Source organism: Nicotiana tabacum, chromosome 16 (genome assembly GCF_000715075.1).
Source record: "Nicotiana tabacum cultivar K326 chromosome 16, ASM71507v2, whole genome shotgun sequence".
In the NCBI taxonomy this organism is placed as follows: Eukaryota; Viridiplantae; Streptophyta; class Magnoliopsida; order Solanales; family Solanaceae; genus Nicotiana; species Nicotiana tabacum.
The window spans coordinates 165,385,261-165,409,968 of record NC_134095.1 but is presented as its reverse complement, the minus strand read 5'-3'; the positions used below and the strand labels follow the sequence as shown (position 1 = coordinate 165,409,968).

The 24,708-nt window shown below is 37.2% G+C and overlaps 2 protein-coding genes across 3 annotated transcripts; one reads left to right on the top strand and one right to left on the bottom strand.

The window, feature by feature from the left end:
* Nucleotides 1-2,017: 2,017 nt before the first annotated feature.
* Nucleotides 2,018-6,107, top strand: LOC107819088 (uncharacterized). 2 transcript variants are annotated; one of them, XM_016645169.2, is made up of 7 exons: nt 2,018-2,345; nt 3,510-3,585; nt 3,776-3,812; nt 4,440-4,513; nt 4,605-4,698; nt 4,831-4,913; nt 5,706-6,107. In XM_016645169.2, exons 2-7 carry the CDS (start codon nt 3,514-3,516, stop codon nt 5,868-5,870), a joined length of 525 nt encoding a protein of 174 aa, XP_016500655.1. In that variant the 5' UTR covers nt 2,018-2,345; nt 3,510-3,513; the 3' UTR covers nt 5,871-6,107. The 2 variants fall into 2 exon arrangements, with proteins under 2 accessions (XP_016500655.1, XP_016500654.1); XM_016645168.2 differs by having other exon boundaries at nt 2,025-2,345; nt 3,504-3,585.
* A 3,876-nt stretch (nt 6,108-9,983) lies between these two features.
* LOC107819087 (universal stress protein PHOS32-like) lies at nt 9,984-12,461 on the bottom strand. The gene is made up of 4 exons (XM_016645167.2): nt 12,154-12,461; nt 11,945-12,054; nt 11,141-11,259; nt 9,984-10,338 (listed from the first exon to the last, which is right to left on the bottom strand). The coding sequence occupies exons 1-4, from the start codon at nt 12,326-12,328 to the stop codon at nt 10,254-10,256; spliced, it is 489 nt and encodes a 162-aa protein (XP_016500653.2). The 5' UTR covers nt 12,329-12,461; the 3' UTR covers nt 9,984-10,253.
* Nucleotides 12,462-24,708: the final 12,247 nt, after the last annotated feature.

Below are 24,708 nucleotides of genomic sequence, written 5' to 3'. Positions count from 1 at the left end.
GGGCCAAAATCCTAAAATTTGGGAATTATATACATGTTTTTTCAAAATAAAGTTGGAAAATATGTTTTGAAAATGTATGTCCAAACACATATTCATTTTCAAACCAAAATTCACCCAAATCAGATTTTTCAAAATAAATTTGGAATCTATGGCCAAATGCTTGCTAAAAGTATAGTAAAAAAAGATTTGAACCTCTTCAACAATAATATAATGAACTTAAGGCTAGTGTCATGAAGTTAGGTATAGAGTGAAGAAGTTAAGGCGGAAAGGCCAATGTCATGAAGTTTTGAGTTTTGAACTTGGCAGTTCAACAATGTAGCTAAACTTTAAATACATTATAAAATGTGGCTAGGTTTTAAATAGAATCATTTAAAAAGTGGCTACCTGATGTCATTTCTACCTATCTATTGTACTCTAACCCAACGCTCCGAACCCCAAGTGCTCCCCCGTCATCTTTGCCGGAAAATTGAAGAAATTTCATCATCTCCTCTTGTCGGAGCTCTCCCTCATTTTGCTCAAAAGTATAAGTTTTATCTGTTTACAGCTCTATTTTTTGCTCTTTTTTCATAATTTAGTTGTTTCTAATGTTTCATTTGATTGGTTGAAAATCCCCTTCAGGACCTTAAGTTAAAATAAGTGCTACTATTTTTTTTAGATTTTCATTTTTCTAATTGAAAGTCCTCTTTTAGCATTTGATTTCAATGTGTTTCAGATCTTTCAGGAATTTTAATTATTAAACCATTTGGTTGATTTTGAATTTGCTGCAAAATAATCAACTTTGTTACTTCTTTTTTTGGCTTTTAGTTATCATTAGATGTCTTGTTATAATGAAAAGCTTTATACACTTGTCGTAACCGATTAAGAACGAAATATAGAACACAATAGAAAGAAATGAAAAATGTTGTATCAACTAGTTGGGGTCAAAGTAATTATGTTCAGCATGAAAAGTGTGAGATTTAGACAACCTTAAGTTTCTGCTTAAGATGGATTATTTGGTTAATATGAGATTGAGGGATACTTGATTGATTATTAATGATTCATAGGGAGTTTGTTCATGGACTAGTTTACAGTAATCATAATTATTGTATGAAATTCTAAAGGAATGCGGGGACTACAGGAAACAACCTATCTACCGGCATAAGGTAGGAGTAAGGCTGTGCACATACTATCCTCCTCAGACCCCTATTTGTGCGATTATACTGGGTTTTTTGTTGTTGTTGTTGTTGTTGTTGTTGTTGTTGTTGTTGTTGTTGTTGTTGTTGTCTAATGGATAGAGTAATTAATGGCTTCCAAAATAGTTTTTTTAAACATCATATGCTTGTGTGGATAGCTACTGAAAGGGTGTATGGCACGACGAAGCTTTGCAACTATGCCATTCTTGGCGACGGTGATTGCCGACGAGAAGGTGACAACCACTTAGCAAGGGCGGGATATGGAGGAGGAGGAAGGGTTATTGAGCTGGATGGATGGCACAAGGGTGCAGCAGCTGTAGACATGTAATTTTTGATCCTCCCCGAGATTTTACCCTTTTTAGCGTTTAAATATTTAGTTTAGGTCTAATATCGTTATTTTAACTAGTTTTGACTCTTTTACTTTATTTTTATCACAAAATTAAAAAATACAAAAATAGTTTCATTTTTCTCTATTTAATCAAGGTATTAGGTATTCTTAGAAAAATATTATTTTTAACCCATTCTTATATTTAGTATAATCCTTGAAAATATCAAAAAATAGTTTCATGTCATAATATAGTTTTTTTTAGTTAATTAGGATTAATTTTACAATTTTATGGTATTATTTTAGGAAAAAAATTAATATTTTTAGCCAAAATTACAAGAATTATAGAATTAAAAGCTAAATTTATAACCCAATTCAACAAGCCCAATCTTCTTGGCCCAATTGACCCACTAACCCAACCCATAACCATTTAATCCTGACCCTCTATTTAAATTTAATCCTATGGCCAATATTAATTCCCCCAAAACCAAATAAAAGCCACATCTTCCATGAACCCCAGGGAGAACCAGTGGCCGACCCCAAGAAGATAACCGACCGCCCCCTTAATCCTCCATCTTTATCGCTAAAAAAAAGAAAACGCACACTCAACAGAAACAGAGGGACGTGAATAGAAGAAAAGGAGAGGGAACGAGAGTGATAGAGGGGAGGAAGTCATACACGAACAGAACGGATTGGGGGAAGTTGAAATTAAGACAAACTATGGCTGCTAGTTAAGGGATATAGGGGTTAGAGAAAGATACAATATATTTATTTGGGTCGAAGCAAAATAAATGGAAGATAAGAACACCAATTGCTGCTGCTGTAGTTGAAAATTCATACTCTTTGAGGTCCGTTTCTTACTCTAATCTTTCCCTTCAATCCTGTATTTTGAGTTTCTGACGAAATGGAATCTTTGATCCGTGTGGTTTGAGATTCTCCGAATTCATGTTGCTTTCATGCCCTTTCCTGATTAGCTTTTGAGATCATTGTTCGTTCATTAGCATACTACTTTATTAATTAAGTTGATTATGAGAAAGATAATTCATTGATGGTTTCTAATTAGTGTAATTGGGTTGTAGATGGCTGGGCTTAAAGAGAACGAGAATTTGGACCTAAAATATTTTATTGCTTTAGTTTATTGCTTGTTTATATCGCTAGTAGCATGATTAGGCCCTAACACTAGGGTAGGCAAACCTTAGGATTTTGTTAGTTTTGAGGCGAGAGCTCGTTCCCTTAGTTGAATTTATCCGGGGAATGCCCCGAAGAATTTGTATATATTTTATTCTGGGGAGTGCCCCGTAGTATTCTGTAATTGGAGGCCGATAGCGAACTCGTATTACTTTTGTTCTTATTTTATTATTCTTTTTGCGATCTTCTTTTATTAGGCGGGAACGATCTTGAGCCTCTTTTGATTGTTTATTTTCTTTTTGTGTGTTTTTTACCTCAATTTGAATATTTTAAAAGACAACTAAAATCGAGCACACAACCGTACTAGTTACGGAACTTGGAGATGCCTAATACCTTATCCCGAGTCAAATGAACCCCCTTACCCGAATCTCTGGTGCAGACTTAGTTTGGAGTCCAAAGTGTTTTAAAAGGAAAATCATTTTTAAAAATGGTGACCTGACACACCGAAACCAATGTCAGGTGGCGACTCTGAGTTATTTACTTTTGAACACAATTCTTTGTCACTTTTTAATTAAAAACCCTTTTGAGCTTTACAAATCTTTTTATTTATTTTAAGAAGGTTAGTGAGTTTGTAAAAAAGGGGTGTGACAGCAGTGGAGTTTAAGGTTATGGCAAGGGCGGGGGAAGAAAGGGGGAATGATCATAATCTAAGGGATACTAGTTGCTTTTTCTGTTCTCCGTTTCCGCTAGATCTAAGTTGCTTTTACTAATATTAATTGCTTTATTACTGGGAAAATACAACTGTAAGTTAGAAGCTTATATTTAGTGCGCATCCTGCTTGCATTGTTGCTGCAGTCTGATTTCTTCCTCTTCCATAGTTGCAGTCACATGTTCACGAATACCCAAAGGCAAGAAGAACGCACTGGAAAATATGGAACTCCGAGGGTGGAATACCTTCAGGTAAGTCCTCCTTACTCGATATATTTGATCGCCTGACGACATTAGGTAAGAAAGAAAACTGGAACTGCTCAACTGCAGAACTTCATATGCTGATATTAAGAAAACATAACTTGTACATGAAATTTCTGTATAAGCAGAAAACTTGTTCGCTCGCATATTTCACTAATCAATTCTTTCATTCTTGATTCAGGAATTGGTAACTCAATTTCAGAATGCATCTTCTGAAGGTATGCTTAGAGTTTTATTCAACTGCTTCATTCTGTGTCTCCAACGTTAGATTGCTGTAATGAGACAAAATGTTTTATCAGAATATCATATTGACCTTTTTGTTGAGTCAATTGCAATTCTTTGATCAGGGAGTTCGTAGGTGTTTTCTAGATTACAATAATGTTAATATAAAAATAAAAACATGATAAACAAGCATTAATACTTTCAAGTCATAAGAAAGCTGTGTTCGTATTTGTGATTCCGGGGTGACTTATTGTGGAGTTGAGTTTTTCATGCGAGATGTTGAGTGAAAGAGCAACTGTTTACACTGACCAGAAGATAGCTGTTAGCTGTGACAACACGACTAAATCTGTCTCTGAAAAAAGAAAAAGAAAAAAAATCGAAGGGATAACTGCCTAATTACTTAGATGTCTGTCCTCTCATTAGCATCAGGCTAACACTCCGAGCACGATCAATAATGCCAACTGATAGAGCTTGTTAGTCTGATATCTTGGTTGCTATTAAATGGGAAGTTAATTTCATGTTTGCCAAGATTAAGCCAATATAGAAGCAAGTAACTATAATGTGCTTTTGTTTTCACTTCTTGTTTCAGCTCTATATGGTTTGATACATTCTTGTTACTACAGAGACAAAAGAGAAGATTGCTGCTAATTTGGCAAACTTTGCATATGATCCTTACAACTATACCTTTTTGCGCCAGGTTAAGAATCTTCTGTTGACTAGTTTAAGCTTGTTATTCAATCATCTTTTCCGATTCTGCTTGCCTTAACATGTCTTGTAATATTAAACAGCTTAATGTTATAGAACTTTTTCTCGACTGTTTAACTGAGCCTAGTGAGAGGCTTGTGGAGTTTGGGATTGGAGGAATCTGCAATGCTTGTGCTGGTAAGACTAATGTTTTTGGAATTTATGTTGATTCCATGATTTGGAACTTTTTTTTTGGTGGTATGCTCATAATCGCAGTAGACTTACTGTAATCTGCTCCAGAAAATTAACTCATGCATTTGCGACTTGCAGATCCAGCAAATGCTGCTCTTGTTACTCAAAATGATGGTATTCCTCTCGTCATCCAGTGTTTATCAAGTCCTGTTAGGAACACGGTAAGGACATAAAAACAGTTTGTGGTTTTCTTGGTTATTGAGGGCTTGCTGTTCACTCGTTAAAATTTGCACATAAACATAGTGAGAAGCACTCCAAACTAATAATTGTAATTTGAACTATCCAGTACCATTGATCTGTCAATCTTGTCGATTACTCTGATAAGAATTTACCTGGCACCATTGAATGTAATCATTTTAACAGTTGGTGTCGTATGAATTTCTGCTACTTTGGGCGTCTTCAAGAATAAAATGATGTTTGCCTTTATTGAAAAAACTCTTAAATTTAGTAGTAGTATTTTTGTTCCTGTCGCAAAGATTGTTTTTACTTTACCACGTCCTTTCACGAGTGAACCCCACACGAGCCTACCTTGGTTGAACCAAAAAAGGGATACAGGGATACCTACCTTTACCATATAGGGAATGAACTGAGTTAGAGGCATATGGTTTCGTTTCGATCTCTTCGGCTAAACCTAAAGGAGACTTCAATCATTCTGGCTTTCTGAAGTAGGAACTTGTCACTCGGAATTTCAGAAAGTGAATCCTCTTTTTCAGATCCTGAACAGCCTCATACTTAGGTGGTCAGTTTTACTTCTCAAAGTCTATGTCAGTCTCTCATCAACATCCTCTTCTGAGCAATTACAGTATGCGAATTGTTACACGGTGTATCTACCTAAACAATAAAAAATGGTTATTGTATGCATATGCACATAAAGAGCAACAGTAACACATGTATATGGGTGTATGTGCATGCATTTCACCAATGGTTTTAACAAATGAACTTCAAACTGGCAGGTAAATTATGCTGTAGGAGCTCTGTATTATCTTTGCAATGCATCAAACAAGGAAGAGATCTTAAAGCCAGAAGTAATTGATGCCATCAAAAGTTATGCAGCTGCTGGTGGAGTTAGTACAAGCTTCAGCAATTTGGCTCAGTCTTTCTTAGATAAACATGTCTAGTACTTGTATCCGGTGGAATACTCGAGTGTTTTGCGCGAGCTGGCCCGCACACCATCCGGGAAAGAAAAAGGAAGTCCTATTTATATCATCAAATTCCAAAACCACCTTTGTTTGTTCCTCGACTCTTGAGTGGTTTCCTTTCTTGCAATATAACAATTTACTAAGTATATATGAAAAACTTATGGATAGTAAGTTGACGTAATTCTAGAAAACTAACACAGTTACTCCTGCACTGCATATGATAAATTTGCGAAAATTGTTGCTACAGATATAAAATTCATGTATCGTCATGATGGCGCCCTACACCATTGCTGGGCAAGCCACCGTGGAAAATACCAAATGCGTTCTTATTTTACTTTTACCAAACAATATCAATAATTCCTTAAGATTAGAACGAGTAATAACCAGTAAAGTACCAAAAGAATATACAAAAGAATAGTCTACTAATGTGTGTGCCAAGACCCGGTATTACAATTTGTGGGCAACTAGTAGAATATATAAAAGAATCAATCTATCCTATTGTCTGAAATATAATAGACAACAAAAATAAATAAGAGAGACTTCATCAACCTGCTGAACGGCACAGGAAGGGAAGCAGCTCACCCCAGACTGATAGCCAGAGGTACCTGCCTCAATCCTGTACAATTAAGTATAAAAGTGTAGTATGAGTACATAAACAATATGTACCAAGTAAGTATCCCGTCTAATCTCGAAAAAGTGCAGATGAGAGGTTGACTTATACTTACTATGGTCAAATAATATGAGAAAGAATTTATACTAAACATGGATAGTACAGTTTATTTAGCATTTCATGGCAAGAAATAACAGTTCCTCTTTCCAGATAATATCATGGTTAACCATTTACGTTTCAAGGCATATACGAAGTTCAGTCCACAGAAAAATACTAAATGAAGGATGCGTAAGTAGTGCCGAAGGTCGTACGACCCGATCCAACATAAAAGTAAATTGTGCACTGTCGAGGGTCGAACGACACGAACCATAGATGCATTTATTACACCGCTCGCGAATCAAACATGCGACGCGGTCAAATATAAATAAACACAACAACAAGCAGACAATAGTGTATGTCTAGGAAGCAGTTACTCACAAAAATAATCAATTTCTCTTTAAAAGGCCAAAAAAGGTAATGTTCCTCTTACTAGTCTCATTTACCCTAATCAACATGATTTATACAAATCCGAATTAAACATAAAGTTACAAGAATGTCACATAGAGCATGCTTTTGGGTCCTGAACTACCCGAACTTAGCATAATAGTAGCTACGCACGGACTCTCTTCACCTAGTGCATACGTAGCCCCCGCATATAGTAGCAATTTATTCAATTATTACACCTATGAGGACAATTCCCTCTTACAAGGTTAGAATGGAGACTTACCTCGCTCAAAAGTGTACTTCCAATACCACGAACGAGCCCATACCCTCAATTCGGAGCCGAACGATCCAAAATTAGTTAAATGAGGTAGGAACTAGTCAATATAAGCTCACAAGATCGTATTCTAGTTATTTAAGCAATTTCTCAACCCTTAACACAAGTTTCCTAAAATCCGACCCCGGGCCCACGTGCCCGAATTCCGAAATTTTTCGAAGAAAATTGTTCTTTGTAATCCAAGGATCAATAATATATAATTTCTAATTCATTTCATAACAAATTTCGTGGTTAAATCTAACTTTTATCAAAACCCTAGGTTTTCACTCAAATCTCATGATTTTCACTAATTTTAGTGTGTTAATCTACCCAAAACCCAAGTATTAAACTCACATTAAGTAGAAATAACTTACCTCACAATGCTAGGTAGAAATCCTCTCTTTGAAAGCTCCCAAATCGCCCAAGTGTAGAAGTGAAATGAAATAAATGGCATAAGTCCCGTTTTTAAAAGCTGTGCCCAGGCCTCTAACGTCGCATTTGCGACACCAGGTTCGCAAATGCGAACTGGGCCTCCCTCTACCTTGTTCGCAATTGCGATAGAGGGGTCGCAAATGCGGACCCTGCTGGGTTCGCAAATGCGAAGCAAAAGTCACAAATGTGACCACTGGCCCCAGCCGGCTTCATCGCAAATGCGATGTTATCCTCGCAATTGCGAGTTCACAATTGCGATCAATATCTCGCAATTGCGAGATCTGCAGCAGCAGCAAAAACACCAGAAAACTGGTGTGCTTTTCTACTCCCAACCCATGCCCGAAACTCACCCGAGCCCTCGGGGCTCCACTCCGAACACTCACACAAGTCCAACAATATTGTACAAACTTGCTCGAGCAATCAAATTGCCGAAATAACACCTAAAACCACGGATTCAACACCAAACGCATGAAATCCGTAAGAACATCCAAATTCCTATCTTTACAACCGGACGTCCGAATCACGTCAACTCAGTCCCGTTTCTCACCAAATTTCACAGACAAGACTAAAATATTATATTGGACCTGTATCGAGCTCCGAAACCAACATACGGGCCCGATACCAACATGATCAAGCATTATTCCTTTTCATTAAATCCTTAGGATTTCAGTTTAACAATTTCTGATAAAAATTCATTACTCGGGCTAGGGACCTCGGAATTCGATACCGAGCATACGTCCAGGTCCCATATTTTCCCACGGACCCTCCGGGGCCTTCAAAATACGAATCCGAGTCCGTTTGCTAAAAATATTGACCAAAGTTAAATTTAGTCTTTTAAGAAAATCTTAAGGAATCAAATGAGCATATTTCAACCCAAACTTTTTCAAATCTCGAACCAACCATCCCCGCAGGTCGTAAATTAGTTAAAGCAAGCGTGAAATTTTTTATTTAAGAGAACGGGGTTCTAAAAAGCAAAACGACCAATTGGGTCATTACAACCGGCTAGAAAAAGTATATATTAAATTTGGCGGGCAATTTCTGTTAAAATCTTGGATGAGTAGAATAAATGTTGATCTCGCTAACATGTCAAATCTGAATGTGGTAATCTCAAAATTAAAATGACAAATATTTACAGGATTTATCACAAAGTTTAACCAATTTGTTCCACATAAATTAGATAAATCATGTTTAAGAAGTACTTGATGAAAGTGGAAAAAACGAAATCTTCATTTTCTCTCTCTTTGCCTCTTTGATCTGCCTATGTGCCTGAAAGAACAAAAGTACCTAAATCTGCAACATTGATGTTTAAATGAAGATATTAGTTTTGTGCAGGGTGTGATCTAGTGATCAATATAATGCGTTAAAAATCATAGGATACCAATTTCAAGTTGCAATGAAGATAAAAGAAATACTAAAAAATACTTATTCAATCTTTGGTGAAAAAAGTTATTCAGTACACAGGTACCTCATGAAATCAATAGCGTAACAACACTACGCCAAGAGTAGTCAAGTGAATAGCCTTCGCTAAAAAACTATACTGTGAATATAGATCAATTTAATTTATATGATTATATATTACCTTTTGAATACCCTTAATATTGATGAGTGAGATATGTTTAAATCTTCACGTAAATGTTTGCTCCTTTTGTTTGCCAAAACTAAATGGAGATCATCGTATGTGTAAAAACAAACAACTAATCTTAGAAGTTGTTTTTAAATTTAAAATTGTTTCTGAATAAATTTTATAATTTCAAAGTCAAGCTTTCAAAAATTTCTTTAATAAAAGCTCCCTATATACTACTCCACAATCCTCTCGACTCTCTCTTTCTTTTGGTTTTATGCTTACTATTATTATTTTTATTTTTATCCCTTTTTAATGTCAGTTTTGATTTATAAAATTATAATTCTATTACAAAGTATTACAAAGTATTTTTATTATTTAGCTAAATATAGCGTAATTTAATTTAAAATTTTGGTGCACCTATTCATTGATTTTTTTTTTAATTTTCTTAAAGTTTGAACTTCCTTGATAAAATTCCTGACTACACCATTATATGAAATTAATTGAGATACGAATAAATTGGTTCGGATATGTAATAAAAAGATTAATTCTCGGCCAAACTTGATGCAAGGTTTTGCTTTTTGTTAATATCGACCCTTCATGTTTTCATAGTATTCACTTATCACAGGGAACTTCACATTTTTCCCCAGCTCACAAGTGAAACATTCAGCATTTGACAAAGACAAATGTCCATAACGACAAACAAGAAACCAACAAAAATCGTATAAGATGATAAATTCAAAATATAATACAACCCCACAATTGTCTCTCATACAACACTCTCAAACAAAAGCCAACTCATACCAATGAACCTGATAAGTATATCCAAAATATATATACAGAAAACAAAACAAAAAAAGAAGTAAAAGTACAAAATGGACATAAGAAAATTTATCCAAAAAATAAGCAATTTTTTTTTTCGTTTTTTTTTTTCAACAAAAACAAACTTAAAAAGATTTGTTTTTACTTTGGAGGGCTGGCCTTCACAACTGTGACAGGACACGTTGCATTTTGTACCACGTGGTTGCTCACACTTCCAAGTAACATCCTGCAAATATATAAGCAGTTGCAAATTAACCCCATATTTGATAATTAAACCGACGCCTTATTTATTCTGATAAAAGATCACTACAACAATTAATTCTAAATTATTTTAGATCGGTATTATTTTCGGGTTCGAGTCGTAAAATCAACTATTAACGTTTTAGGATAGACCGTCTATAATATACTCTTTGAAAATGGTCCTTTCCCGAATCTATGCAAACGCAAGATACTTACCACTCTTTTTTTTATACATCAATAATGAAATCAATTTTTTTTAGGAGGGGAGCCTTAGCGTGTAAAATTGCTGCCATGTAATCAAAAAATCACGCGTTCAAGCCGTAAAAAAAAATGCAGGATAAGACTGCGTACAATAGACCCTCGTGGTAAATCCTTCTCTGAACCCGCATATACATGGGCGGATTTAGGGGGACGGAAGGGGATTTACTCGAACCTCCTTCGCCGAAAAATTACATTGTATATATATGACAAAATCTATTTTTTTTATCTCTATAGATTTTGTTTTGAATCCCCTTGACATAATCTAAAAGCATAATTTAGTGGTCAAGGGGGTTCAAAACCCTTGTGAGGTCATTGGTTCAATTATCACGAGCTACAATTTCATTTAATCTTTTAACTTTTTTTTGTTTTTTGAACCGCCTTAGTAAAAATCCTGCTTCCGTCATTACGCGTATAGCGGGAGCTTAGTGTACCAGGTTATTTCTTTATTTTTTAGGATGCTATATTTTGTGTGTGTGGGTGTGTGAGTGGGGGGTGGGGGGGTGGGGGGTGGGGTGGAGATAATTTACCTTTTAAGAACTCCTAAACCTCTGCTTCCAAGTACAAGTGAATCAAGCTTCAGATGTTCTGCAGCATCACACAGCTTCTCCCTTGCATCTCCCCAATAAACCTTTGCCACAACTATTACCTGTAGTTTTTAATTTACCAACAAATTAAAATTCACAAACTAATAATTAAACAATCCTTAATTTTCTTAACACAAGCTCTTCAAAATAAGAAAAATATTTTAACTATGGCAAAATCAGAAATTCTAACACAAGCTCTTCCACAAAAATAATTTTTTTTTTCAAAGTTGAAGTGTTTGACCAAACTTTTAAAAGGAAAAAAAAGTGATTTGAGTAGAAGCAGAAGCAATTTTGGAGAAGTAAAAAAAATTAACTTTTCTCCAAAAGCACTACTTTAAAAAGCACTTTTGAGAAAAATACATTTAGGATTACTTTTTAAAAGTTTGACCAAACACTAATTGCTGCTCATAAATACTTTTCAAATTAAATAGTCAAACATAAACTGCTTCTCGCTAAAAATACTTTTGAAAGAAAACACTTCTCGAAGTGAGCTAATTTTTAAAACTTGGCCAAACAGATTATTAATTATGATCTAAAGCAATTTTAAACCTCCTTTACCATTACACTTAAAGGGATTTAAAAAGTTAAATATAAATAAAAAATATTTATCGTATTTGTGCAGTTGAATCCTCTTCATAGAACTTAATTTCACTTAATTTCTCTACTAATCTAAGGACACGTGTCGTTGGTTAAGTTATTGCGAGAAAGAAGAAGAGGAGAAGAAGAAAGAGGAAGAATTAAACTTACTCTTTTAAGCTTGGAAACAGTGTCAAGCATATCAAGAACCTCTCTATCAGGGTTAAGTCCATAATACTTGGACACATTAATTTCTCTAAATTCATCCAAAGGTATTAAAGCTGCAAAATATATAAAATAATTAGCAACAAATATATTTTAATTACAAAAATAAACAAATTAAAACTTCTTTAAATAAAAAAATAAAATAAAAAACTTACGAGATCCAGTGTCTTCAAAGAGTTGCTTATTAGTAGGCTCAAGTTTAGAAGAAACAACATGAATAATTATGATTTTATCACCTTCTTCTATTAAATTATCAATTGCCCATTTCAGTGCTATTTTGCTTGTTGCTGAATAATCCATACCTATTCCTATTGAACGTGCTTTTGCCATTTTTTTTCTTCTTCTTCTTTTTGTTTCTCTTTCTTTGTTTCTTTTTCTCTGAGTTTTCTGTATTTAGCTTGTCGGATTCTTGTATTTATATGAATTTCTGGTTTTGGATTCTGATAATTTAAAGAGTAGAAGTTCTTGAAGGGACTAGAAGGTGGAGTTCTTTATGTTCAAAGTTAAAGTTATTCTTCTCGTTTCAAATTACGTGTCGTAATTTAAATACACTAGAATTTAAAAAGTTTTTTTTTTTGAAATTTATAGTTTTAAAAATATTATGCGACTATAATTTTTTTAAAATTTATAATTTTAAATATATTATAATATTTGTATATGGATTAAAAGCTTGTCATTAGCAGTAAATTAGAAGTTTTAAATTATTTTTAAATTTTAAAAAATTATTCTTCTTCTTCGACACTTGAACCATTGCCCCTTCAAATTAATTTAGTAGGGTCTCCAAACAATAACCTACCAAGGCCTTTTAGGTTTGAGTCAATGTGGGCTAGCCACCCGCCCTTTCCTAACATCATCAATAGGGCATTCTCAGATCATTCCAACCCCCTTCAATCCACTGATTCCTTCAAAACAATGGTCACCAAGTGGAACTGGGAAATATTTGGAAACATCTTCCACCAAAAGAGAAAAATCCTAGCAAGAATTTCTGGAATCCAAAAATCTCGTAACTACCAGTTCAGTAATTACCTGCTACATCTTGAGACTAATTTGATTACAGAGCATAACTTAATCCTAAAAACGAAGAGGATTTCTGGAAGCTCAAATCTATGATTAGTTGGCTTAACGAGGGTGATGCTAGCACTAAATTCTTTCACACCTCCACCCTCAATAGGAGAAGAAGGAACATAATCCTCTCGAGAATGGAAACTGGCTCCATGACCAGAAGGATATCCAAGCAACCATATTGGGCTTCTTCACTGATCTATATACCACATCCCACTCCCAAGCCCCTGTGGCTTTCACCAACCACTCCATATGTCCCCCATTTTGTATGAATCCCAAAAAGCTTTCTTAGACATACCTCTTGAATTGAGTGAGATAAAAAAGACAGTCTTCTCCCACAAACCCTTTATCTCCTGGCCCTGATGGCCTTCACCCCTTTTTTACCAAAAATACTGGGACACAGTTGGTGACTCTGTCACAAACTTCTGTAAAAAATGCTTCTCTTCAAGTTCTATGGATGACACCATGAACCAGACTCTATTGTGCCTAATCCCAAAATGCTCCCAAGCTTCAATGTTAAAAAGTTTTAGGCCAATTGGATTGTGTAACACAATATACAAGTCCGTCACTAAAATCACAGTGAACAGAATAAAGCCTATCTTGCCTCACATCATTGGGCCAAGCCAAGCCAGTTTCCTTTTCAATAGGAGAGCCTGTGATAATGCCATCATTGTCCAAGAGTACATCACTCACTTTAGAAGAATGAAAGGGAAACATGGCAATATGATCCTCGAAACTGACCTAGAAAAGGCCTTTGACACACTGGAATGGTCCTTTATTAGAAACACTCTTTCTTATTTCAACTTTCCCCAAGGTTTATCCAAACTCATTATGTCCTGCATCAGTTCCTCCTCCATCTTCATTCTTGTCAATGGGGGAAAACTGAACCCTTCAAACCTTCAAGAGGTATCAGGCAGGGAGACCCAATGTCTCCCTACCTCTTCATAATGTGTATGGAAAGATTATCAAGATCAATTGACAAGGCTGTTCTGGATAATCAGTGGCAACCCATACGTATAAGCAGGCCTGGCCCAAAAATATCCCATCTTTTCTTCGCAGATGACCTAACCCTCTTTGCTAAAGATAATGACAAGAACTGTAACACTATACTTTCCATTATGCAGAATTTCAGTGAACAGTCAGGTCAGAAAATAATCTAGCAAAGGCAAGGGTCCTGTTTTCCTCAAACACCCCACATGACTGTCATACCTCTTTTTTCCTACCCCGAGAGGGGGTATAAGGGAGTTTTTCCAATTAAAGTGACAATCGAAATGAGATTATTTATTTATTCAGAGTGACCACTTGATATAATTTATGGTGTCCAAAGTCACCGGTTTAAAATCCCGAATCGAGGAAGTTTGACTCTTATTTATGGTTTGCGAACACAGAAATCCGGGTAAGGAATTCTGTTAACCTGGGAGAAGGTGTTAGGCATTCCCCGGTTCTGTGGTTTTAGCACGGTCGCTTTGATCATACTTGGCTTAATCAAATTGTCTAATTACTCATTTTATAACCTATGTGTATTTGCTTTAAGAAATTATCTTGAAACAGGTCACACGTACGTGTACTCGTTTCATTTGGTGCGTCACAAATCGTGTCACGCGCACGTGTCCATAATTAACCATGCTTTATTGTTATTAAGAAATTTTTGGTCGAAGTTGCGTGAACGCATACCTCGATTTATTTTAAAAATCATAATTATGTCACGTGAACGTTGTCAACCTCCTTTTTCGCCCGCGCCCGCAAAGGCACGTAAAAGGAAGTTTTTCCAATTAAAGGACAATCGAAACGAGATTTTATTTAAAGATTCAGAGTCGCCACTTGGAAGATTTATGGTGTCCCAAGTCACCGGTTGAATCCCGAATCGAGGAAAAGATTGACTCTGTATTACAGTCCGCAAACCAGAAATCTGAGTAAGGAATTCTGTTAACCCGGGAAAAGGTGTTAGGCATTCCCGAGTTCCGTGGTTCTAGCACGGTCGCTCAACTATCATATTCGGCCTGTTTATTTGATTTTAATATATGTTGAACCTATGTGCAAATTTTAACTGTGTACCGCTTTTATTATTATTATTTTTTACCGAGAATTGCAACATCGTGAAAATACACCTCGAACCACGTCACAATCAATGTACCCGTGATTACCGACATATTTCGACTTCGTTGAGATTTGGATTTGGGTCACATAAATATGCATCCGGATTTAAGAAGGTAATATTATTTAAAGTACGCACTTAAAGAGACTAACACGTTGTTATTTAGGGAAATGGCCGTGAAACTCGCTAAAAGGCCTCTCCCAAAATCTATGTATTTTAATATGTACAATTATCGAGGGCCCCGTAGTTTGCAACTTATTAGGCGAGGCACGCCTCGTTTATTTTAAGGATATCCTAAAGCGACTATGGTTCTCTATTTACTTTTATCTCTAAAGATAGAGAAAAAGGCCTAATTAATTACAAGCGTGCAATGTCCCAGCTTTTGTTGTTCGAACCAACAACTTAACGATGACGCACCTCAACGACAATGCATACCTTCATTTAAATCGACCGACATGAACTCCAAAATTCCTAAACCAATTTATCATACCCATTATCTGTTACGAACTATGGGTTTAAATGCACCGATTTAATGTAAATGAGCCTTTCTTTTCTTGACTTCTAACTGATTTCAACACTAATCTACCAACAATAATTCAGGTTTTGCTTACTATCGAATTCAGAAACTGTTATTCAAACGAAGACATCCTAATACACTAGCATGATTACTGATAAAATTATTAGCGAGTAGGATGAATATTACTAGATCAGCTTATGAATTGAAATCCTATTACAAGTTCATTACCATTTTAACCTGACATTAGTCTAGATCCTCCTATTGCTGATGACAATCGAGTTCCTCCAAACTGATTCAACAATCCCATTTCACAAACCTATTGAACTGACTACATTTTATGCCATTCCAAGGGTTCAATTTAACAGTTCAATGTTATACAATGTTTAGCAGACAACCCACCTTAAGAAACAATTTTGAAGTATTCAGAAGTGCAAAAGATGCAAGGAAACAGTCATGATTTTTTTTAACACTCAAAATAGAACACTCTCAAACAAACTCTCAAACTACTGGTCTCAGGACAAAGACAGCCTGTTTTCACTCTCTAAAAACTGAACTCTTTTTTGATTTTAAGATCAACCTGTTCTTTGCTCTTTAATTCTAAATTCTTAGTGTCAAAACTCCAGCCTAACCTTACTCTATAACTCTGACCTTTTTCAGATTCCAAAAGCCCCTATCCTCTGTAAAAACTCCGACCCTAAATCTGTCCTAAGTGACTTTATTTATAACCAAACACTGACCTTGCCCCTCAACTTTCAAAAGCACTTTGGGCAGAATTTTCCCACTAATTCTGCCCATCATCTCCTTTTAATTCCACTAGTATATGTTTTGTTCTCCACTACACTTGTCTTTTCTTTATTTAAATTCAAATAGGTATGGGCACCTATTTCTTAATCCATTTTCTTTAAACCTTTCCCCCACCATTATGTCTTGTTCCCCATTAGCACTAAATAATTGTATTAGTTTAATGATATTTTAGTACCCTACTGTCAACCCACATAAACTAGCCAATTTCTGAACTTTTCAATCCCCAAAATACCCCCTTAACCCCTATGTATTACTGCCATGCCCTAAACTTCAATCGATATGTTTTCTAAGTTACAAACCTAACAACTGATTTTTCACTGATCACTAAAGTACTACAGCTATAACCAATTCACAATCAAATTCAAACAATGATTCAATCAGAATTGAAGCAATACGAATCACATTGTTATCAGGTTATTTAATCAGAATTGAAGCATGTAAAACACATACAATCAATAGCAAATAAGAATCGAACAGGCATACAGGTGATTCGAATCGTATTGATAGAAAACAGGGATTCATAACAAAACTTAACTAATCGACGACACTCATTCAATCGATTATATAGTTTTATCACATTCATTAACCATGACCAGAAAAAGTTCGACCAAATAAAGGGTCATTGAAGACGGACAGAATCAATCGATAAAATAAAATGAAAAGTCAATAAAACTAAACTAAAGTAACCAGAAACAAACACAAAAATGGAGCAAACAGGAAAGGGGAAAATACCTCAAGAACTCGGGACCTGGACGACCCTGATTCAAACTCAAACTCGAACTATTTGAGGTCGAAAGGACCTTAATCGAGTGTTCTCAACTGAGAACACTTCAACTAAGGTCAGTTAAACACCCACATTCCCTTAAACTTCAGACAGAAACCAGTTTTGATTTTCTAGGGTTCTTACGTTTCGATTTGGGGTTTGAGTGTTTCTAGCCAGATTCGATTCAAACCAAAGGTGGTTTGGGCACGAGGGAGGTCATGGGGTGTCAGGGTGTGAATTTGGGCTTGGTTGGGGTAGGTTCGAGTTCTGCTCGAATCTTCGATTGAAGATTCGAGAAGCTGGAGGTTGATTCGAGGCAAACAGTTAACAGATCCATAACGAGAGTGGTCAGGGGGTGCCTTGGTGTGAGTTTGGGACTGGTTGGGGTGGGTTTCAAGTTTGCTCGAATCTTCAATTGAAGATTCGAGAAGCTACAGTCTGATTCGAGCAAAACGGTTAAGGGATTCGTGGAGAGGGTAGTTAGATGCTCTAGGGGTGTTAGTTTCATGGTCATCGACATTGTTGCCGCCGGCTTTCAGGCGAAGGGGTTTCAGGGTGACTAGGGTTTGGAGGGTTGTTTGGTTTGTCTCTGAAGGAGACGATGAACAGGGGTGTGGCTTAGGGGCTTGGGGGGTGAGGTGAAAGGTTGAATTTATATACGGAGGGGGTGGTTTGATCCTGGACGTTGGATCAAGCACGATCAACGGCCTGGATCAATTCACTTAACAGGCACGACGTCGTTTGGAATAGTACTGGGGCAGTTTGAATCGGGAAACGGGTCGGGCCAGGGAATGGGTAAGGGGTATTGATCTATAGCCGTTGGATATGGCTTGATTGAATGGCTGAGATTTTTGCCATTGAGACGACGTAGCTTGGTACCTATACTACGTCGTTTTAACATCCTGTGAGAGAAGCTGCCTGGACCGGGCTTGGGGGGAAATTTGGGCCTGATCTTTTGGTGTAAAATAATGGCCCAAACCGATTTCACTCTTTTCTTTTTCCTTTTCATTTCCTTTTAATTCCTAAAACCAAAAATTCCTAAATTAAATTGTAAAACCAAGATTATTTAAAAAGATATTAATTAACCCTTAACAACAATTAGCACAAGATCAAACAAAAATAAAATCGCACAATTAAATAATAAAAATGACAAAGCTACCAAAATTCATATTTTTGTGATTTTCATTCTTTAAAATAGGACATGGTTTAATTAATTCCAAAATGCGTAATTAAATCCTAAATTCACATGCAACACATATTTTTTGTATTTTTCTCATTTAAAGTAGAAACAAACACGCGCAGACAAAAATACAAATAAATCACAAACAACAGAAAATCATTTTGTTTTTTTGAATTTTTGGGAGTAGTTGTTATAGGATAAAAATCATGTGCTCACAGCTGCCCCTCTTTGTCCGAAAACACAAAAGGTTTTTGTGCAAAGATAAAGTGAGCGGATACGAGCAATTTTTTGCCCGTTGGAATACTCCGTGTGAACCATTTTTGAAAAGATTTAACCGAACCTTTGCTTCAAAGGTTTCCTACATATCCCTGGCTAGAAGGGAATCAGGTTAATATAGTTCGGGAAGTTTTGGTAGCTGGGACTACCATGGGACTGCCTTTTGCTGTTACTGCTGCTGCATGCTGTTGCTACTGCTTTTCGATCTCCTTATTACACCATGCTAAAAAGAAACAAGAATCTAGACTAAACTATAGTCTATGAATTACAAAATCTTATCTAGATCTTCAGTCATGCTCTTGCGTCTCTTGTTGCTTTGACGTCTTGGTGATTGGTGTTTCCTCTGACGTTTCTTTCTTTCTGTCTTGACTCGTAGTCTTCTTTTGATTGCCGAATTTGAATTGCTTATTTCCTTTTTGTGTCGAATTATTTTTCCTTCGAAGCTTGAACCGCCTTCTTCTGACTAGTGTTGCCTTCTTTCCGACTTCTGAACTTTAACTTATGCTGGGGATCTTTGTCGTAACCCTTCGCTCTCCGGGCGGGCTCCTGACTTCTACTATGACTCCATTCTCCAGGCGGTCTCCTGACTTCGACTACAACTTGAAAATATAACAACCTCCATTCTCCAAGCGGGCTCCTGACTTAAACTATTTCTTAAAACATAACACCTCCATTCTCCAGGCGGGCTCCTGACTTCAACTAAAATATAATACCTCCATTCTCCAGGCGGGCTCCTGACTTCAACTACTTCTTAAAAATATAACACCTCCATTCTCCAGGCGGGCTCCTAACTTCAACTACTTCTAAAAAATATAACACCTCCATTCTCCAGGCGGGCTCCTAACTTCAACAACTTCTTAAAAATACAACACCTCCATTCTCCAGGCGGGCTCCTGACTTCAACTACTTCTTAAAAATACAACACCTCCATTCTCCAAGCGGGCTCCTGACTTTGACTATTTCTTAAAAATATAACACCTCCATTCTCCAGGCGGGCTCCTGACTTCAACTACTTCTTAAAAATATAACACCTCCATTCTCCAGGCGGGCTCCTGACTTCAACTACTTCTAAAAAATATAACACCTCCATTCTCCAGGCGGGCTCCTAACTTCAACAACTTCTTAAAAATACAACACCTCCATTCTCCAGGCGAGCTCCTGACTTCGACTATTTCTTAAAAATATAACACCTCCATTCTCCAGGAGGGCTCCTGACTTCAACAACTTCTTGAAAATATAACACCTCCATTCTCCAGGCGGGCTCCTGACTTCAACTACTTCTAAAAAATATAACACCTCCATTCTCCAGGCGGGCTCCTGACTTCGACTATTTCTTAAAAATGCGTTTTATTGATGTTGCTCCTTCCTGCTTCCCGAACCATTTTCCTTCTAACTTGAATCATCTTCTTTCAACTGCTTCCCTCAAAACTGGTGTCTTATTCCTCCGAAAACTGCTGGGGATAGCACCGGTGTTTTATTCAAAAATATGTGATTTTCCTATTTCAAAGACTACTTCCTTTGAAGCTGACGCTTTCCTTCCACTGGAATTACTTCCCTCCGACTGGTGTTTTCACTTCTCTGAAACCTGTCGGCAATAACACTGCTGGGGAATTATCTTCCTTCTTTAAGACTAGTTACTTTCCTCCCTTTAACAATGGTGGGGATGACACTGATTCACGGACCACTACCCTTAAAACTCAGGTTATCTTGCTTCTTCCAAGATTGCTTTCTTTAAAACTTGTATCGCCTTCTCTCGTATACTGCTGGGATTTCACTTCCTTCACTACTTGTGTTATCTTCCCTCCTTGAGTGGGTATCTGATTTCAAGAAAATTTTTGCAATGAATTTTTTTGCCCTAGCTTGATAATCTCCTTTGTGGCCATGTCTTCCCGCTGTCAATAACATTTCCTTTCCCTGCTTCAAATTAAAGAAAAATTTGTTAGTTTAAAACGTGGGGAGTGGTCGTGCCACTCCTGCTGGGGATGGTTTTTCCCCTTTTCCTTTCCCTGCTTTGCGTTTTATTACAAAACTTGCTGGAGATAATATTATTTGCTGGGGATGATATTCCTGCCGGGGATGGTTTCTCTTTTCTCTTCCTTCCCCACTCTGTGTTGTCCGACCATCGCGGAACTTGGTCGATAATCTGCCGGAGTTGTTCCTGCATCTAGCAAATCTGCTGAGGATCCTCTTGGAATTTGATCCATAACTTTTCAACTGTTGTTTTTTCTGTTTTTCTCCAACTTCTCCTGGAAATATTGGTCCTCTTGGAATTTAGACCCATTCATCATTTGGTCTTGCGACAAACTTCTTTTTACTTTGTCGCCTCCTATTCGCCTTTTGCTTTGCACCGTTTTGGCGACTAGTAGTAAGCTCTGAAAGTCCTTTTCAAAAACAAACTGCTGGGGGGGGGGGTAAAGTCTTTAAACCAAGAAATGAAAAAGTGATGATTTAAAAAAAATTAGAAAAAGAAGAAGTCTTTCTGAACAAATGCTGGGGAAAAGGAAAGAAAAGAACTTATCTAAATGATATAACCGATCCCAACGATCACGTCGTGCATTCCGGATTAATCAACCCAGTCTATTTACGTCTATCAACCTTTCGGACGACCTCATGTTGCCGGGGATAAACAGGCACTCAACTCTTTGCCAACTGCGGATCCTTCCCGCCAATCTTGTCTTACCGCCTCATAGTGCCCTTTGAGGGGTTTTCACTAATAAGACTCTCTCATTTCTCTCAACTCCGTCGCCTTATGGTGCCTGCGAAGGTTTTCACCGATAAGACTCTTTCATTTTATTTTATTTTTTCAGCTGCGGATTGGAGTGTTACCGATGTGACTCTCTCTGCTGGGGATTCTTTCGTCCATAAACTTTAAACTTTTGAATTCAAGAATCTTTAGAGAGTATGGTGATCTCGATATCTTAGTCGAAATTGGAGGTTCATTTAGGAGCTGAAAGAATAATGCGTGAAATGAATAAATAACCAATTTCAAGAATTATAGGAACACTTTTTGTTAGTTTTGAAGGCAAAATACAAACATGATTATAGGAATACAAATAAAAAGGCATGCACAAGTACTAACCTGCAGACACTTTCCATCAAGACAAAGTAGTTTGACATTAGGCAAGCTACCCATAAACATATCCAAATCGGAGACATGATTGCCTCTTACAACTCTCTCTAGTTAAATAAAAACTTCAGATAAGTTAGGAGCCTTCTCTAAGGAGATTGATTTTATCTTATCATCAGCATCGACGGACAACCTCTTAAGATTAATACCGTTGATATTAAAATGCTAATACTAGAGCAACGATGCAAGCTTAGCCTTTCAAGAAGAGGGCAGCTGGAAAGAAAACTTTGATAACAGTTATTGACAAAGTCAACCCGAGTAAGTATTAATGGTAGAGATTTAGAAACCCTTTAAACTCTAGGGGTGATGAAAGAAAAAAATTTTAGAGCTTAAAAAAGTTAAGTCTAAACAAGAAAAGAAATAAACTAAACCGACTTCTAAGACCAGGCCTAGGATTATGCGTGCATGTCATGTCACTAAAATCAATCAGGAAAAGAACTATAAAAGAAAAGAGAACTAAACGAAAATGACTGGAAATTACGGAAAACAGAAAATTGCATTAAATAGATGGTAAAAGAGTTTGGACGACAAAACAAACAAACTAAACTGGGGTTACAAACCTAGAACAAACCTAGACAACACTAGACGGGTTACTATGACTAAACAAACTAGGAAAAATAAAAGGATAGAAGGGTTTGAGTCAGGAGACAATATCCGGATTACACCCTTGAAATAACTCGGACAACAGAAATGACAACAAAATAAACCACCAAAACTCCTCCTTGACTAACCAAGAAAGGAGCGTCTTTCCAATTGCCAAGCTCGGCATCTTAGCCACTGCATTCTGCATCAACATTACTAGGACCTTCACAAACTTCCACCTCATTGTTCTTAACAAATTGCTTTTGGGTTCCCTTTGCTGGCTCGTTCTTAAGATCAACCTGTGATAGCACTGAAAACTTTGCAGTGCGCGGACCTTCGAGGATCTCAGAAGAATTCTCATATTCCCTTTCAAAACAAGTCATACTCACCGTATGCATCTCATTACGAATAGGCGATGGACTTTGGCTAGTGTCTGTTGCATCTGGGATTTTGCACAACAATGTCACCTGCATCAATAAGCTTCTGAATTGCTTTCTTCAGATTCCAACACTTCTCTATGTCATGCCCCGGGGCATCTGAGCAATATGCGCACCTCTGAGAAAAATCAAACTTATTTGATAGAGGGTTTGACATTTTTATATGAATCGGCTTCAACATGTCCAATTGCTTCAACTTTTGGAACAAACTGGCATATGATTCTCCCATAGGGGTGAAAGCTTTTTCTTTTTTCAGCAACCTCTCATTCTTGAATGCTTGATTGGGCCGAAAACCTGATCCAGAGGGTTTTCGGTAGGCTCGTGAGGGTGGATAGGCATTTTATGGAGCTGGGTACTGGGAAAGTGATGCACGATTTTGGGAGTTCCGTGGAAAGAAGTGGCATTGGGGAGGATCATCTGGTGCACAAGGATATCCACGGGGACGATGTCGAGGCTGGAAGTGTTGATCGAGAAAGCCCATCGGATCATCTTTTTTGTTTCTCTTCCTTCCACTCAAACTTACTGGGGTGTTCTGAATGTCTTTCGAATAACTCATGATTTTGCCTGACTTGATTCCCTCTTCTACCAGCTCCCCCATTTTTAACACATCTTTGAAAGGCTTTCCCAAGGCCGGGATCAAATGACTGAAGTAGGTGGGCCCCTGGGCTTGTAGGAAAAGCTCAACCATTTCTTCTTCACCAATCAGGGTATTGACTCGAGCAGCTTGATCCCTCCATCTGAGCCCAAACTCCCTAAAGCTTTCCTACGGCTTCTTTTCCATTTTAGATAGGGAGGAATGATCTGGGGTAACGCCTGATCTGTACTGAAAGTATCGAACAAAATCTTGAGCCATGTCACCCAATGTAGGCCACTTACCAACATCTTGACGAATATACCAGTCCAAAGCTGCCCCAGTCTGGCTCTTACTAAAATATGCCATCAGCAGGTCATCTTTCTTACCAACGCTTCTCATTTCACTGCAATAGACCCTCAAGTGGTCTACCGTATCTCCACACCCATCATACAAGTTAAATTTTGGCACTTTGAACCCCATGGGCAGGCGAACGTTAGGGGACACAGACAGTTCTTGGTAAGTCATACTACTTTGGTCTTCCCTTCCTTGTTGTTTTTCAAGGATTGTTCTATGCCTTTCAGCTTCCTGGGTATCCTATCTCTCCCTTCTCTTCCTGTGAACCTTTAATTTTCAACGTGCAACTTATCCCGAAGGCTCTATTTGCATGAGTTGGGAACTTTGTGGGCAACCTCTGAGGGGTAATATTGGACATCGTGAGCTCAGAGGTAAGGGGGTAGATCTGAAAGGTATAGAGGATCATCTGGCATTGTGTTCAGGGCTTAGGTAAGGGCGGCATCTCGGAATCTAGGTGGTGGAGGGGGTGATGCCTTCCCAGTCATCCAGGCCTGATACATGTCCACCATGTGCTGTCTCAACATTTTTACCTCTTCTACTAACCCGTAGTCCTGTTCAACCAGCCATTTTCGGTTATCGGTAGCAACCCACTCAGTTCTGTTATTCTCTGCCATTGTCTTTTGCCTTTGTGTTGCAGAGACACGTTACTTTTAGAATCACAACCAACCACCTTTCTTAAGGATTGAAAAAAAACAAAACGAGAGCAACATGTTAGCGTTAAGGTTTTTAACAGATAGGAAAACACACATTGAGGATGCAATTCAACTAGGCAGTTAACCCTTTCTATCATGCATTTGCTTCAGTTACGTGCGTCATTCCGGCTTCTTATAATTGTGCTCCTTCTGAACGCCTTCCTTTATTTTCTTTGTTTTCTCATTTTTTCTCTTTTCTATATATATATTTTTTCTTTTTGATGGTGGTCGAATCTTATGTGGATTG